Source organism: Capricornis sumatraensis, chromosome 1 (assembly GCF_032405125.1).
Source record: "Capricornis sumatraensis isolate serow.1 chromosome 1, serow.2, whole genome shotgun sequence".
Classification (NCBI taxonomy): Eukaryota; Metazoa; Chordata; class Mammalia; order Artiodactyla; family Bovidae; genus Capricornis; species Capricornis sumatraensis.
In genome coordinates, this window is record NC_091069.1 from 162,503,110 (window position 1) to 162,517,820 (window position 14,711).

General features: G+C 34.9%; 1 protein-coding gene across 1 annotated transcript in view; it reads left to right on the plus strand.

The window, feature by feature from the left end:
- The window catches only part of NECTIN3 (nectin cell adhesion molecule 3), a 111,899-nt gene that overhangs the window by 69,976 nt on the left and 27,212 nt on the right, over nt 1–14,711 (plus strand). Inside the window, exons 6-7 of the mRNA XM_068969653.1 lie at nt 5,525–5,663; nt 7,433–7,517. Of these exons, the coding sequence (XP_068825754.1) occupies nt 5,525–5,663; nt 7,433–7,517 (224 nt within the window). The remainder of the gene's footprint in view (nt 1–5,524; nt 5,664–7,432; nt 7,518–14,711) is intronic.

Genomic DNA, 14,711 nt, shown 5'->3' on the forward strand with positions numbered 1-14,711 from the left:
AGCAAATACGATCCATACATTGGTTGGTTGAAATGTCTTTTAATCTGTGTGTTCTGTATGTGCTGTTTCCCACTCCCACACTTCTCCCATGCAATTTTTTGGGAAGAAACAGCTTCATTTGTCCTGCAGTTTTGCAGTTTGGATTGTGCCAATTGCTTTCACCTCTTGCTTGCATCTCTTGACCGATCTAGAGCCTTGATAAGATTAATGTTTAATTTTGGGGAGCAAGGTTACTTCCTAAGTGGTGGTATGTTCCTCTGTCAGGCACATAGCACCTGGTGTTCTTGCAATATTAGCAGCAATTTGATGTCCAAAGCCTAGACTTACTGACAGGGAACCTATGTAGCATCTCGGTCTATTAATTGTGTTCTTTACCATGCCATGTACTTTGATGTCTTAGTAACTATGTTCATGCTGCTCCCTTGACCTGAAATTCCATTTCCTCCCTCTGCCATACTGGGAAATCAGTCTGTATTCAAGGTCCAGTTCAAATTATAACTCAGTGAAACTTTTCCCTTCAGAGTTAATAACTGCTCTCCATAATTCTTTTTTATCAATTTATATCTCCTCTACTATAATACCACATTATTCTAGTTATTATCTGTCTTCTCTAGATCAGTGGTCTTCAACAGAACTTGACTGTACTTATCATATGTACTCCTCACATGTAGAGTTTATAAATTATATGTGTGCTACCATAGAAGTTTGCTATATGCATTATAAAATATTCAAAAGTGAAAAAATTTTAAATTTTATAAAGTAACATTTGTAAAAGATTAATTATTTTCACTAAAAGAGGAATCTTTGAGTAAATAATAAAATCGTACCTCATTTTGAAAGTTAACTTTTTTCCTCACTAAAACATTTCCGAGAAAAGCCATATGATTGAATGTGCTTCATTTGTTTTTTCGGCTTGGTTTTACACTTTTTGATTCAGTGATTAAAAGTTTTAAGTCCATGTTGAATATATTTTGACACTGGTTTTTAAATATGAAACCTCAGTTACCTCTCGGAAACAAGTCAAATGAAAGATGTACATTTTTAGGGACCTTAACAGTTTTCATCCCAACTATTGTTTTTAGCACTTGTCTTCATGTTCATGGTGTTTGGTTTTTCAGTGTCAATGCTAATCACCCTCACATTAGCTATGTCAGCCCAGTATGGGTTTAGTGTGACGTTTGTTTAAAGAGGAGTGAATATAAATTTATATTTTATTTGGTTTCTCATTATTTTATCTGAGGGGGGCTTGATTTGTCACATCTAATTAGGTCGCCATGGTTTTATTTCATAATGTAACATGCAGTTTAGGAGTTAGGAGTACGATATTTGCATTGCCATTTTGCAGGATTGTGTTTTATTATTTGTTCCTATGTTATTGGTGTTCATTCTGTCAATTCTTTGCAGGAATGACATTTGCCAAGAATAAATGCTTACTAGTATTTAACATGGGTTAGCGCTGATACCCTCACTTGGTTTATGAGTCAGATGTTCACTTGTCACATAGAGCACCCATGCCATGCCTCCTTTACATGTTTGATTTTTTTTCATTAAATCTAGATAAATTTTTAGTTCAGCTGAGCTCCCATATGTCGTAATATATCTGTCACAAGATGCAGACTGTGATGAGGGGGACAACCAAGTGAAGATGTAACTGTCCACTTTAATTCGGGACTGTCCAACTCCACACACCCCTTAGGATATTTTGGGTGCCCTGTGTAACAGGGTGCCACCTGATGCATGGACCTACTAGGGCTACCAGTGCCAATCCATATTAGTACAATGCCAATTTTTATTAAATGCCTTCTCCCTCTCTTTTATTTTTAGATAAGTGATCATTTCTTTCTATACTTTATTGGAAAATAAATAATTTTATGGATTCTCCAACAGTGTTTTGAGGATTTTGTTTTCTTTTGTGAGGAGAGGAACTGTAAAAGTTACCCTTGCATTGCTAGCACTTAGAACAAGACCTGACACACATTAGGTTACTATTGGTAATTTGTTGGATGAAAATCTAAGGAGACCTTCCTGATCCAAATAGAGGACCTTCATTAAAAAGTAGTGAGATAAATATATGGATGGATATAGAGGTTTAGATGTCATATTGATAGGTGTTAAAAGGGCTTTTTATAAAAAGTGAGACTGGGGCATATTTATGGTGAAAATTGGTAATACAGTGACATGTAGTGTGGGAATATTTATGTGTTTTAAACCCAAATAAAAGTAAGGAAGATAAATTTGTATAGTATCGTATTAAGCTGTGAATTAGTTGATGGATTACATTAGTTTTGTTGAAGGAAATGAAGAAAAAGGAAATGAAGGAAAAAAAGAAAAAACTTAGCGTTTCAGTTAATTGTTAAGATTTGGTTTTGTAACATAAAGTATAATAAGGGACTATAGATTTCTATACTAATTTTAAAATGGTTTTAGCAGATTGCCAGAAACACATATTTTAGTCTATAGAATAGTATTTAACTTTGCAAAACTATAAAAGTGCCTCAGTTTCAGATGTGAATTAAGTGAGCACATGTTTGAATAGCTTTTATGTAGGTTTTATTCACTTATATCAGAGTGATAACGTGGATTTTAGTTCAATTTAATATCTGTAATATGTATATTTTTCAAAAAATAGTGAAAGTTATTTGTAACTGATTTTTGATAGTTTTCTCCATAAGACAAATATATGGTGTCTTTATATTTCTACGAATAGGATACTTCAGTTGTACTGAGGAATGCTATTTTTCTGTTTTTGGAGGTGGTTTCCAATGTATACGGATTCATAAGCTGCCATGATAACAGGAATATGTTCTTTTGGGAGACATGTACCAGTCCTTTAATGCTAAATATTTGAATGTTTGTCTTTTTGTTTTCTGCTGCTTATAAATGTAAAATTAGATGTAGTAGAACATCTCCTTAAGTGATGGTAAGGTAATGTTGCTTCATGTCAATCACTCAGTAAACTAGCTTGATGTTTAAAAATGCCAGATTTTTATACATTGCTTACTTAATTTTTTTTTTCTTCTGGTTTTGTTGGAGTATAGAGACTATGTTGATTATGTGGGCAGGGATATGGGGAAGCAGTGTTGGGGCTAAATTCTCAAATTTTGTCAAAAATCTTTAACTTGAATGCAAGAAACTTTAGCTTTTCATTTACTTTTCATACTAGTGTTCATCACCCGTTAATACCTTTAAAATCTTAATGCTCTTAAATGTATTATTTCTTCTTTTCTTAATTAAAGATTTGAAGAATTGAAATATCAAAAAGGAAACATGAAATTGTGGCATGTATGTACTTGACATAATTAGTTTACCTGTGTGGAGTAGGATATCCAGTTGGTAAATGGATTCATACCTAAAATCTTACTTTGGACTAATTACATTCAAAAAGTAACCTGAGTGTTTGAAAAATAATTTCAAAAGTATACTCTAAATATGGTATAACTTTGTCATTATCATCAAAGTAAGAATACTCAAATTTAAATTCTCCATACTTGGGCAAAGGTGATAGGGTCACTTTACTCCTTAGGAAAAGGAAAACTTCTCTTAAAGGGAAAGTATAGACTAGTGTGAAATAGGTAGCATACTTGACACATGGAGATTTTTAAAAAATTTTGCCTCTGACAAGGTGTATGATGTTGGTCAAATAACTTTTGCATTGTAACCTTAAAAGGTTTCAGTTGGCTAATTGTTAAAACCTGAATACGAAACTATAATTTATGTGGTGGGAAAAAGTGATAATATAGATGAGAAGGTTAGCCCTATATCATCCCAAGTCTCTTCTACATTTATAAAAGCAGAGTATATTTGGCTTGGTTTTCAAATTTTTTTCTCATGTAGCACATATTCAAATGAAGTTAGTACTGGTTGGAGATATGAGCAACAATGAATGATGGACCAGGTATGTATTAGCAAATGTCTTTGAATGATGAAGCAGGTTATATTGTTTGCAATAATTGTGTATTTTTAGATTCTATTCAGTATTTGAGTTATTGTTGAAATTGGTTACTTGGCACTCACTGGTACAAGATTTTTAGTCTAGAATAAAACTAATAAAATGACACATTAACAAACCCAAGATGTTAGTTTGCTAGGAAATTTGTATAATTGGTAAAGAAGTGAAACATTCTTTTTAGCAATCTAAAACACCTCATGACTCACATTTGAATAAAAACAGTTGAAAAATATTCCTTAATACAGTATATTTGGAAATTCTATGATGGTAAGTAGGTGAAATATTTCAAAACTGATAGTGCTTTGATTCTATTTAAACTTGTCATGTCTGGAGTCCAGTGGTAACTATTTAAGGAGGTATGTGAGCATCAGTTTAATTGAAGACAAAAGAGCTTTTTATTTGCAAATAGGGGACCCAAAAGAAGAGATGATATTAGATGTTGCAAAAACCATTCTTTCCCCAAAAGGGTGTATGTAGGGTGGGGTAGAGGTTTGTAACATGTCCTAACCTAGCTTTATTTCACGCTGTGTTCTCTCCTATTCATTGACTGAATGACCTTGGGTAGAACATTTAACTTGAGAACAAAAGTATCTTCATTTATAGAATGTTACCTTAAATATCTTATTGGTTAGATAAATTGAGTATATTGAAGGTTTTTTATAACTAATGGGTCGTTCCTCAAAATTTACTTATTGGGTGTAATATGGCTTAAATTGTCAAAATAGTACCTATGCATAAGGATTGATGGTTGTTTTGTAATATCCATAATACTTACATTTGAAAATAATTTTAGTAAATTTTTTTACTTGGGAATTCATAAAATAGGGTGGCTTTTTTTAAAAAAAGTGTGAAATGCTAACTATTAAATATGTCTTTAAAATCCTTTTTTATAAAATTTTTATGATACAGGCTGGAAATGAGAAATTGGTATTCAGAAATTATATAGTGTGTAGTCAGGAGATAGGGAAGAATTTACATAATTTTGTAGTAGAGACACTATCTTAAAGTGTACTGTGTATTAAATGTGTGTTAATTAAGGGAAGTTATCTGCAACATACTGTTTTAGTCACATTTCTGTTTTAAAAACTTAAATTTTGCAATGTCAGTTTTTGACTGTTTATTATTAGAGCTAGGGTATTTTCTGTTCTTTAGTGTTATTTTGCCCTTTCTTGAAGATTTTTGATTTCTTTAATAGAATTTCTTTTAATATAATAAAAGCTGAATATGGTGTTGGCTAACTCCATTAAAGCATACTGAATAGTTTTCATTTATCGTCTTTTAGAATAAGAAATCAGTTTTCATCTTTTTTCTTAAGACATTCTTTGCCCATAGACTGTAGATTCACTCATTCATACGTGGCGAGGGATATTCTTTTCATAACTTCAAAAAAGTAACGTTGGAGTAGTAAGGTTACATCTTGCAAAGAGTGTGTGAGCATTAAAAAGAAACATCAAGTTTGGGGTCTTCTGAGCTTGTGGCTGGATAACATTCTTGCACATTGTAGAAATCAGAGGACAGGAATTCGAGAATTCTTTGTAAAATTGCTTGAAAAACCTAATTTTTGTTACTTTTCAGATGTTCCATTTAAGCAGACCTCTTCTATAGCCGTAGCTGGAGCTGTAATTGGAGCTGTCCTTGCCCTCTTCATCATTGCTATCTTTGTGACTGTGCTGTTTACTCCTCGAAAAAAGAGACCATCCTACCTTGACAAAGTGTAGGTAACTTTTTTGCTGGTGTTCAACTATGATTATTCAGTGTGTGTCAGTCTTTATCATTACAACTACTCATGTGAAAAGTGTGAGGGATAGAAATAAAGATACTGTTAGGTATCTGTAAGATGGCTAGTTTTATCAGAAAGTCTCAAACTACATCTTGGTAAACAGTTGCAAGGGGCTATTAGAGACAAAATATATTCTTTTTTTTTTTTTTCTCCTACAGTATATTACACATCTTTCCAAATGGTAGCATAATGACCCTTTATGTTTCCTGCCTTATGAATAAAGATGCAAGTCTTCAATGAAGTAGTTGAAAGACACAAAAGTCTTAGAAGTTTACTTCTTTAGATTGTATATGCCTGTCTTATGTATAAATATAACTTTCAGCTGCCAAGTCATTAAATATGTTGAGTTTTAAAGTTTTTATCTTAAATTTGATTTTGGTGAATTACAAAATGTGCATCTTTTTTATTTAAAGAGAAAGGAATGTTTTGGACCTAATCATTAGATAGAGTTATAAAAAAGAAATTGCACTTAGTTGTATAGTCAAAAGACTGATGTCCCAGTTCACTTAATTCCGTCAGCAGCTTTTGTTACTTCACCTGTGAAATGTAAACAATACTTTTCCTGCTTACCTCACATGGCTTTATATGAAAATACTTTTTTAGTAGATTAGGTCATTTTGGCAAAGGTAAATGCATTCCCCACGGATATAATAGCCTCTGTTTGTTTCAGGTGGCAAGATTTATAATGGTTTGTAGATTGAAAATCTTAATTTACATGATCATGTTCTAAGGGTGACCATGGCTTTTGAAAACTAATTTTAGAAGTATTTCCAAAATGTAGTATAAACTTATTTTTTCATTACCATTTTAAGATACAGTCTTTTGTGTATGTATGCTAAGTTGCTTCAGTCATGCCCTCCTCTTTGTGACCCTGTGGACTGTAGCCTGCCAGGCTCATGTGTCCATGGAATTCTCCAGGCAAGGATACTGGAGTGGGTTGTCATGCCCTCCTGCATGGGATCTTCACAACCCAGGGATCGAACCCATGTCTCTTATGTCTCCTGTATTGGCAGGCGGGTTCTTTACCAGTAGCACCTCCTGGGAAGCCCTAAGTCTTTCAAATCACTGTTATGACACTTTGGAGGAAAGTGTTTTCCATCACACAGTTGACTATTTTAAAATGTTGGTATGCATGGTCACATGTAAAAAATATGCAGTACTTAATTAGTCATATACTAGTGCTGTGCTTAATCGCTCAGTTATGTCCAACTCTTTGTGACTCCATGCACTGTAGCCTGCCAGGCTCCTCTGTCCATGGGGATTCTCCAGGCAAGAATATTGGAGGGAGTTGCCATGCCCGCCTCCAGGGGATCTTCCCAACCCAGGCATCGAACCCGGGTCTCCCACATTGCAGGTGAATTCTTTACCGACTGAGCCACGACGGAAGCCTAGTTATATACTAGATTGCTTGCTTAATAACAGTTTTCAAAAAATCCTTCTATATGGGTTGCTTCTTTTTTAAAATTTTTGAAGAATTATTTCAGATTACTCCTAAACATTAGAACCTGTAAAGCTAGTTTACTTTTTTCCCAATATGATTAATGGAAATGTAAGAATTGAATTAAACATGTATACTAATACAAATATTAGTATGAGGAAAATATTCTCAAAACTTAAGAGAATCTTCATGGTTCCCCACTCCCCTTTTCTGTTTTGTCTTTTGTGAAATGTGGTAATCATATTTTTTAAACATTTTCATGCAGGATCGACCTTCCACCCACACATAAACCACCTCCTATGTATGAAGAACAGTCTCCCCCTTTGCCTCAGAAAGACCTTCTATATCAAGTAAGTATCCTTGAGTACACTTAAAATGAAATAAAATAAAAACTACGAAGTAGTGTCTGTTTCAAATTTTTCAATATTTATTTCTAAATATTGTTTAGTCACTATACATTAAGTATTATATAATAATTTCTCTGAAACACTCAAGGAATCAAATTTAGTCTACAAATTGGATAAAAGAAGTTATGGCTGGTATAGGTAAAACAAATCAACACTGTATTAGGAGTACAAATTTTGCTTAAAGCCTATGACTGAAGACTTATTATTAATACAGTTTTATTGACATACAGACCTGTTGTATAATATGCATTTTCCTATAAAAAGAAAATTGAATTTTAAGGTTTAATATGTGATGGAGTAGTTTTTCTCCTTGGCATATGTATTTCGTTTCTTTTCAGTATATGCAAGGTCTAAGTTTTTGCTTTCTTTTATTTAGCAACCAAAGGTTTATATTCCAATTTAAAATATTGAACATGAATATTGGGCCCCATTTTACGCTGATGATAATTCAAATTTTCTCTTAAAATCAGTTTACAGAAATTCATGTGAAAATACTGATTCAATCCTTCTGTCTTAGATTCTATATCTAAAGTAATATGCTCTACTTAGGAAAGTTTAAGCCAATGGAATGTTTGAATAATTTTATTCTTAAATTTTGGAGAAGGAAATTGCAACCCACTCCAGTATTCTTGCCTAGAGAATCCTTCGGACAGAGGAGCCTGATGTTCTGTTGTCCATGGAGTCACAGAGTCAGACACGACTGAAGGGACTTAGCATGCATGCATTCTTAATTTTAATTTTTTTTTGTTTTCTTTCCTCTATCACCCATGGGACTCTAACCCCATATTGGAGTTTTATTACCTGAGAAACTATTCTGGAATATTTTTCTTCTAAAATATGTCCTGTATCTTCAGCCTGAATAAGGCAAATCAGTTGCCCACCAATTAATTATTTAATTTGGAGGAAAAACTTAAAAGGAATATATCTGTTTCGATGTTCTCAGCTTCTGTTCCCGTAGATTGACTAGTTGATCAACTGCCTGAATGTGGGGCTACTGCTAAGTCACTTCATTCGTGTCCGACTCTGTGCAACCCCATAGACGGCAGCCCACCAGGCTCCCCTGTCCCTGGGAGTCTCCAGGCAAGAACACTGGAGTGGGCTGTCATTTCCTTCTCCAGTGCATGAAAGTGAAAAGTGAAAGTGAAGTCGGTCAGTCGTGTCTGACTCTTAGCGGCCCCATGGACTGCAGCCTACCAAGCTCCTCTGTCCATGGGATTTTCCAGGCAAGAGTACTGGAGTGGGGTGCCATTGAGTGTGGGGCAGGGAGGGGCATTTCACAGAATGTGCACTCACCGACAGTGGGTACCAGCTTTGTCATCTTGCACAACTTTGGTGTCCTAGAGATGAAGGTGACCTGTCTTTTCAGAACTATTGTTTTAACACAGAGTACAGCCTCACATCTCCTTTGGCAAATGAATTAAATTGATAAGCAGTGTGAAATGTCAGCAAAGGATTTAGCTGGAGGTGTTGTTGACTGCTGCAGATGGATAGGATAGCCACCTTCTTCCCTCTACAAAGCTGGAAGTTAACTGGAGGATTTCTAGATTCAGGTGAGGGGATAGTTTAAGAATGCTGTTAGTAATTTTTAGTACAACCCTAATTGCATATAATTTTATTCTTGTCCATAAAATCAACTTATTATGTTACTTTTTTAATATTTTCAAACTAAATATTTATAAAAGTTTATGAATTGAAAAAAATTACTTGGCACAGATCATGGGACCTGGTTTCAGTTAAGAAAATATAATTTCTATATATGTAAGTGCTGCTAAATAAACACAAAAGGAAGATTTTTCTTGGATGATGTGATAATAGTACAGACTGAAATTTTTATCCTTGGAGTCAGAGAAAGCTTCCTGGATGGAACAGTTTGGAAGTAGGATTTTTGATGCATGTGATAAAATTACTCAATTGTTGATTAGAATAAATTTCATAATCATAGGCATAAATCTAGGTGGAAATGAACAGTTATGTGAAAGAGTAACGGAGATTTTAGAAAGGGAATTGGTGCGACAGCATCTGCAGTGGATAACCCTAGACTTTTCGAGTCAGAGACCACCTAGGATCACTGTAACTTTTTCCTCATCTGTAAAATTAAGCAGGTGAAGATTGACTGTTTCCCTCTTCTAGCTATTAAATTGAGTCTATAAGATACTGCTTAGGGTCACCTGGTTGCATCATTTTGCTTAGGAGAGTCAAAACAAGTTAGAAATGAAATAATTCTTAATTCTATAAAGATTTTAAGAATAAGCTAAAATTATTATCCATCAGTAAGATAATTTGTTGTGATTCATGCATTATAATGTCATATGTTAATTATATGGCTGTTTGTGTTTTAATTAATGTTGTGATACCAAAATGCAAAATACACAAAACTGTTTCCTGGTTACCTAGAAATCTGTAAGTGTGTAATTGCTATCTAATTAGCTTCATGCAATGATAACCATGCTGCAATAGTAAATGCCATCATAATGTTCTGCTTCAGTAGATAACTTGTCAGCTTTAAACTTATGAAGTAATTCCTAATTGAAGTCAGTAGTCCTTAGTCCTTACACCAGGTCATGCTCCCAAATACTGCATGGCTTTAAGGAAGAGAGTCCCACTTGTTCTACCCATTGGCGTTCTACCCTTGGGAAACCGCACAAAGAAAAAGATCCTTACTACTTACATTTGTTTACCATCTGAACCACAGGGAAGCCCGTTAGTTATTCAGTTGCATCCAACTCTTTACAACCCCATGGACTGTAGCCTACTAGGCTCCTCTGTCTTTGGAATTCTTCAGGCAAGAATACTAGAGTGGGTAGCCATTTCCTTCTCCAGGGAATCTTGCCAACCCAGGGATCAAAGCCAGGTCTCCTGAATTGCAGGCAGATTCTTTACTGTCTGAGCCACCAGGGAATATTACCAAACTCATACCTGAGGATTTTCACTCTAAATATAAGCTGGGAAATGAGGCCTAGTATTGTGAAGAGGTAATTTCCTTGAGTGGGAAGCCAACTGTTACCACACTGCAGAGAAGATGTGTGGAGGCCCACAAAAATATAAAAAGAAGGAAATAAAAAGAGTAATTTCTTGCCTGGTGGTGAAGTCAGACATGACTGAGTTACTGAACTGAACTGATCCCCCATTTTGGGGGCTTCCTTGGTAGCTCAGCTGGTACAGAGTCTGCCTGCAATGCAGGAGACCCCGGTTTGATTCTTGAGTTTGGAAGATCCCCTGGAGGAGGGCATGGCAACCCATTCCAGTATTCTTGCCTGGAGAATCCCCATGGACAGAGGAGCCTGACAGGCTGCAGTCCATGGGGTCGCAAAGAGTTGGACACAACTGAGTGGCTAAGCACAGCACAGCATCTCCAATTTTGAGACTTTCTTGCATTTTCCCAAGCCTTTTCTCTAACTTTTTAATAGTGTTTTCTATCTCTGAGTACATGGGAGAGAAGGGGGCAACAGAGGATGAGATGATTAGATGGCATCACCGACTCAATGGACATGAGTTTGAGCAAACTCCAGGAGATAGTGAAGGAAGGGAAGCCTGGCATGCTACAGTCCATGGGGTCACAAAGAATCTGACATGACTTAGCGACTAAACAACAAATAGTCCATTCATTGTCTTTAAAAAGAAAACTTCAGTGATAAAGCACAAGCCATATATATGAACTTTTCGTGCTACAAGTTAGAAATTGATTAGAAATACTAAATTAAATTCATGATCCTTACAATGCCAAAAATTAAGAAACTTTTAAAAAATGGAAAAACATTCTAAAGGGTTTGTTTTGGGTAAAGTAGTCAAGACTCCTGTTTATCCTTGGGTGAATTAACTTTAGTCATTTGATCTTGAGCCACTGCATTATTCCATTTTCTTATATAAATATAAGAGTCTTTCACTCTTTCTGCATTTGTAGTCAGTCAGATGAGTTTCCACAGTTACCAAACTACCATATTACAATTTCTTGTACCTGGGCGTGATGGTAGACATGGTTACTGCTCTCTTTCCCCAGAGACTTGCTGTCGGCACTGGCTAAGTTAGACTGTGGCATGATTCCAGATTTATTTTGTTGATTCTTTGACACATCATCTAAACAAGATGTTTGTCCCCTCAATTTTATGTACTCTCTTTGCTTACCTGCTGCTAAGTCACTTCAGTTGTATCCAACTCTTTGCAACTCTATAGACTGTAGCCTGCCAGGCTCCTCTGTCTGTGGGATTTTCCAGACAAAAATACTGGAGTGGGTTACCATTTCCTTCTCCAGGGGATCTTCCCAACCCAGGGATCAAACCTGCGTCTCTGGTTTCTCTTGCATTAGCAGACGGATTCTTTACCACTAGCGCCAACTGGGAAGCCCTTTGCTTTCCTGATACTTGCTTAATTAGAAATATGTGCAGGGCAAGCAGTTAGCCTGTTGTTCATTCAGTGTTTTTAATGTATTGCTTGCTATTTGGGAATCTGATTCTGAAAAAAAGCCAGCCCCAAAGTGAAAAGTGTTTCTCTGGGTGTGTAAATTTAAAAATTATTTTTATAGTTTGGACTATTTTATTATTGAGGAATTAATAAGCCATTATGGGGGGGGGGAACTTACTTATATAGAGAGGTACTTTGGTTTGAATCATTGGTGCTTCCATGCAAATATTTTTCAAAAATCATTAAGCTTGTTAAAACCATTTACATATTTACAAAAATGCACAATTCTCTCTACCTCTGTGTGCTGATTACTAGCAAATATTTATGTAATATATTCAAGGTTATCTCTTGATGACTTGCTGTAGGTCTGTTTCTTATTTTTCAAGAGAGCAAGCTTAAGTTCATTTAGCATTTCTGTGATTACATAGTTACTTCTTTGGTTTTTCCACAGAACTGAACTCCTTGATGATTTCCTATTGTTCCATTGGTTTGGGGAGTATAATTTTTTTTTGTAACTTTAGAAAACAGCTAGTATCAGAAGATGAAGGGCATAGGAGCACAGATTTTAATACTCAGTATAAAGAAGACCTATCCAGTAGTTAGGGTCTGTCTGATAATGGGGCTGATATCTCAAAAATAATACATATTTCCCAGTGGGCCTTGTTGGGAAAAGGACTCAGCTGATGTCTTTTATTGTATGTTATAGGAATCTTTTCTAAATTAGGAGTAAAGTTGAATTTTAAGGCCCATTCTAGTCCTATCTGCTGATTTTTCTTTCTTTTTTTCCCCTAAGTAAATAATATTGGTGTTAGGTTGAAAAACAACATTGGTGTTACTTGGGACCAATGTTCTTCATAGATATTTCAATTTGATTCTGAGCATATTATTTTACTATATGATTAGTTAGTTTGTTAATGAGTTACTAAAAGCAGTAACATTAGAGGTAACTGACTATTTGTGTTTTCACTGAGTTTGATTTCAAGATCTATTTCCATGTAGTTTTATTGTCTTCATAAAAAGCAATTTGAGAAAGGAAAAATTACTTTAAATGTTTTCACCTGTTTTTAAGGAAGAAAAATATTTTCTTCTTAAAATGCAAATTATACATTGTTTTATGGTTGGTTTTCAATTAATGACTGACTGCCCACATAGATTCTGAAGCTTAAAATACACTTTGAATGAAATCTTTACAGTGGCTTTAACTACAATGAATAAATGATGAAATATAAAACTTGGTAACTGCAGAATATTTCATGTATATAAGTAACTTCAGAAGAAAGAGAATTTAAAGGTCTTTGAAAAGGAATACTTAGCTTTATAATGATTCCTATTTTAAATTCATTGGCACTTTACAAAGGTAATAGTCTCAATTTCAAATGTTTGGTGGGCATTAATTATTTAGACTGTCTATCCTCTTTATTAAAAGAAATGCCATGTAAATGTATTTGTTTGAAACATTTTAAATGCTTTATTGCTGGTACATGTATTCCCATGGAAACCACAAATACCCCTTTTGAAATATGATGTAAAATAATAGCTTTACATTTAAGTAGAACCTGAGAAATTATAGGCTATATCTAAGAAAAGGTAGGCTGCAAAATTGAACATTTTTGCTGTGATTACTTCTTGCTGAGATATGAATTGCATGTAAAACTGTAAAGCCATGTGTGTGTACATGCAGTTTACAAAACAAAGTAATTATACTAGATCACAAAAATGCAGAATAGAAAAGGAAAAAGGTGATGAATTAGGCCTCATTAGAATTAAAAATGTTTGATCTTGAAAAGCCATCAGTAAGAAAACAAAGGCAAACCAGAGATGGAAGAAAATATTTGCAACACATATATCAGACAAAAGAATTACATCCAGAATAAATAAAGAAATATTGCAACTTAGTTATCCCTCAGCATAGGGGGTGGGGAGAAATTGGTTCCAGGACACCCTGCAGATACCAAAATCTGCATATGCTCAAGTCCCTTATATAAGATAGCATAGCATTTGCATATAACCTATGTACATTCTCTCATATATTTAAATCATTTCTCATTTACTATATAAATACATTGTACTTAGTACAATACAAACACTTTGTAAGTATTTGTAAATAAGAATTAATACTGTGTAAATAGTTACCAGTGTGTGGAGAAATTAAAGTTTTTCATTTTGGAACTTTCTGGAAAATTTTTTCAAATTTTTTTCTATCTGTAGTTGATTGAATCCTCATATGGGGAACTCACAGTTATGAAGGGCTGACTATATAGACATTTTTCATCAAAGAAGATGTGCTAATGGTTAATTTGAACTTTAAATTTTATAAGTCTGCTCTTGTATTTGTTTAGTTTATATCAGTTCAGTTCAGTCGCTCAGTCATGTCCCGACTCTTTGCAACCCCATGAACCGCAGCATGCCAGGCCTCCCTATCCATCACCAACTGCTGGAGTCTACCGAAACCCATATCCATTGAGTCGGTGATGCCATCCAACCATCTCATCCTCTGTCTTCCCCTTCTCCTCCTACCCTCAATCTTTCCCAGCATCAGGGTCTTTTCAGAAACTCCAGCACTTTGGGCACCTATTGTGAAGAGTGGACTCATTGAAAAAGATCCTGATGCTGGGAAAGATTGATCACAAGAGGAGAAGGGGACAGCAGAGGATGAGATGGTTGGATGGTATCATTGATTCAGTGGACATGAGTTTGAGCAAACTCTGGGAGATAGTGAAGGACTGGGAAACCTGGCAT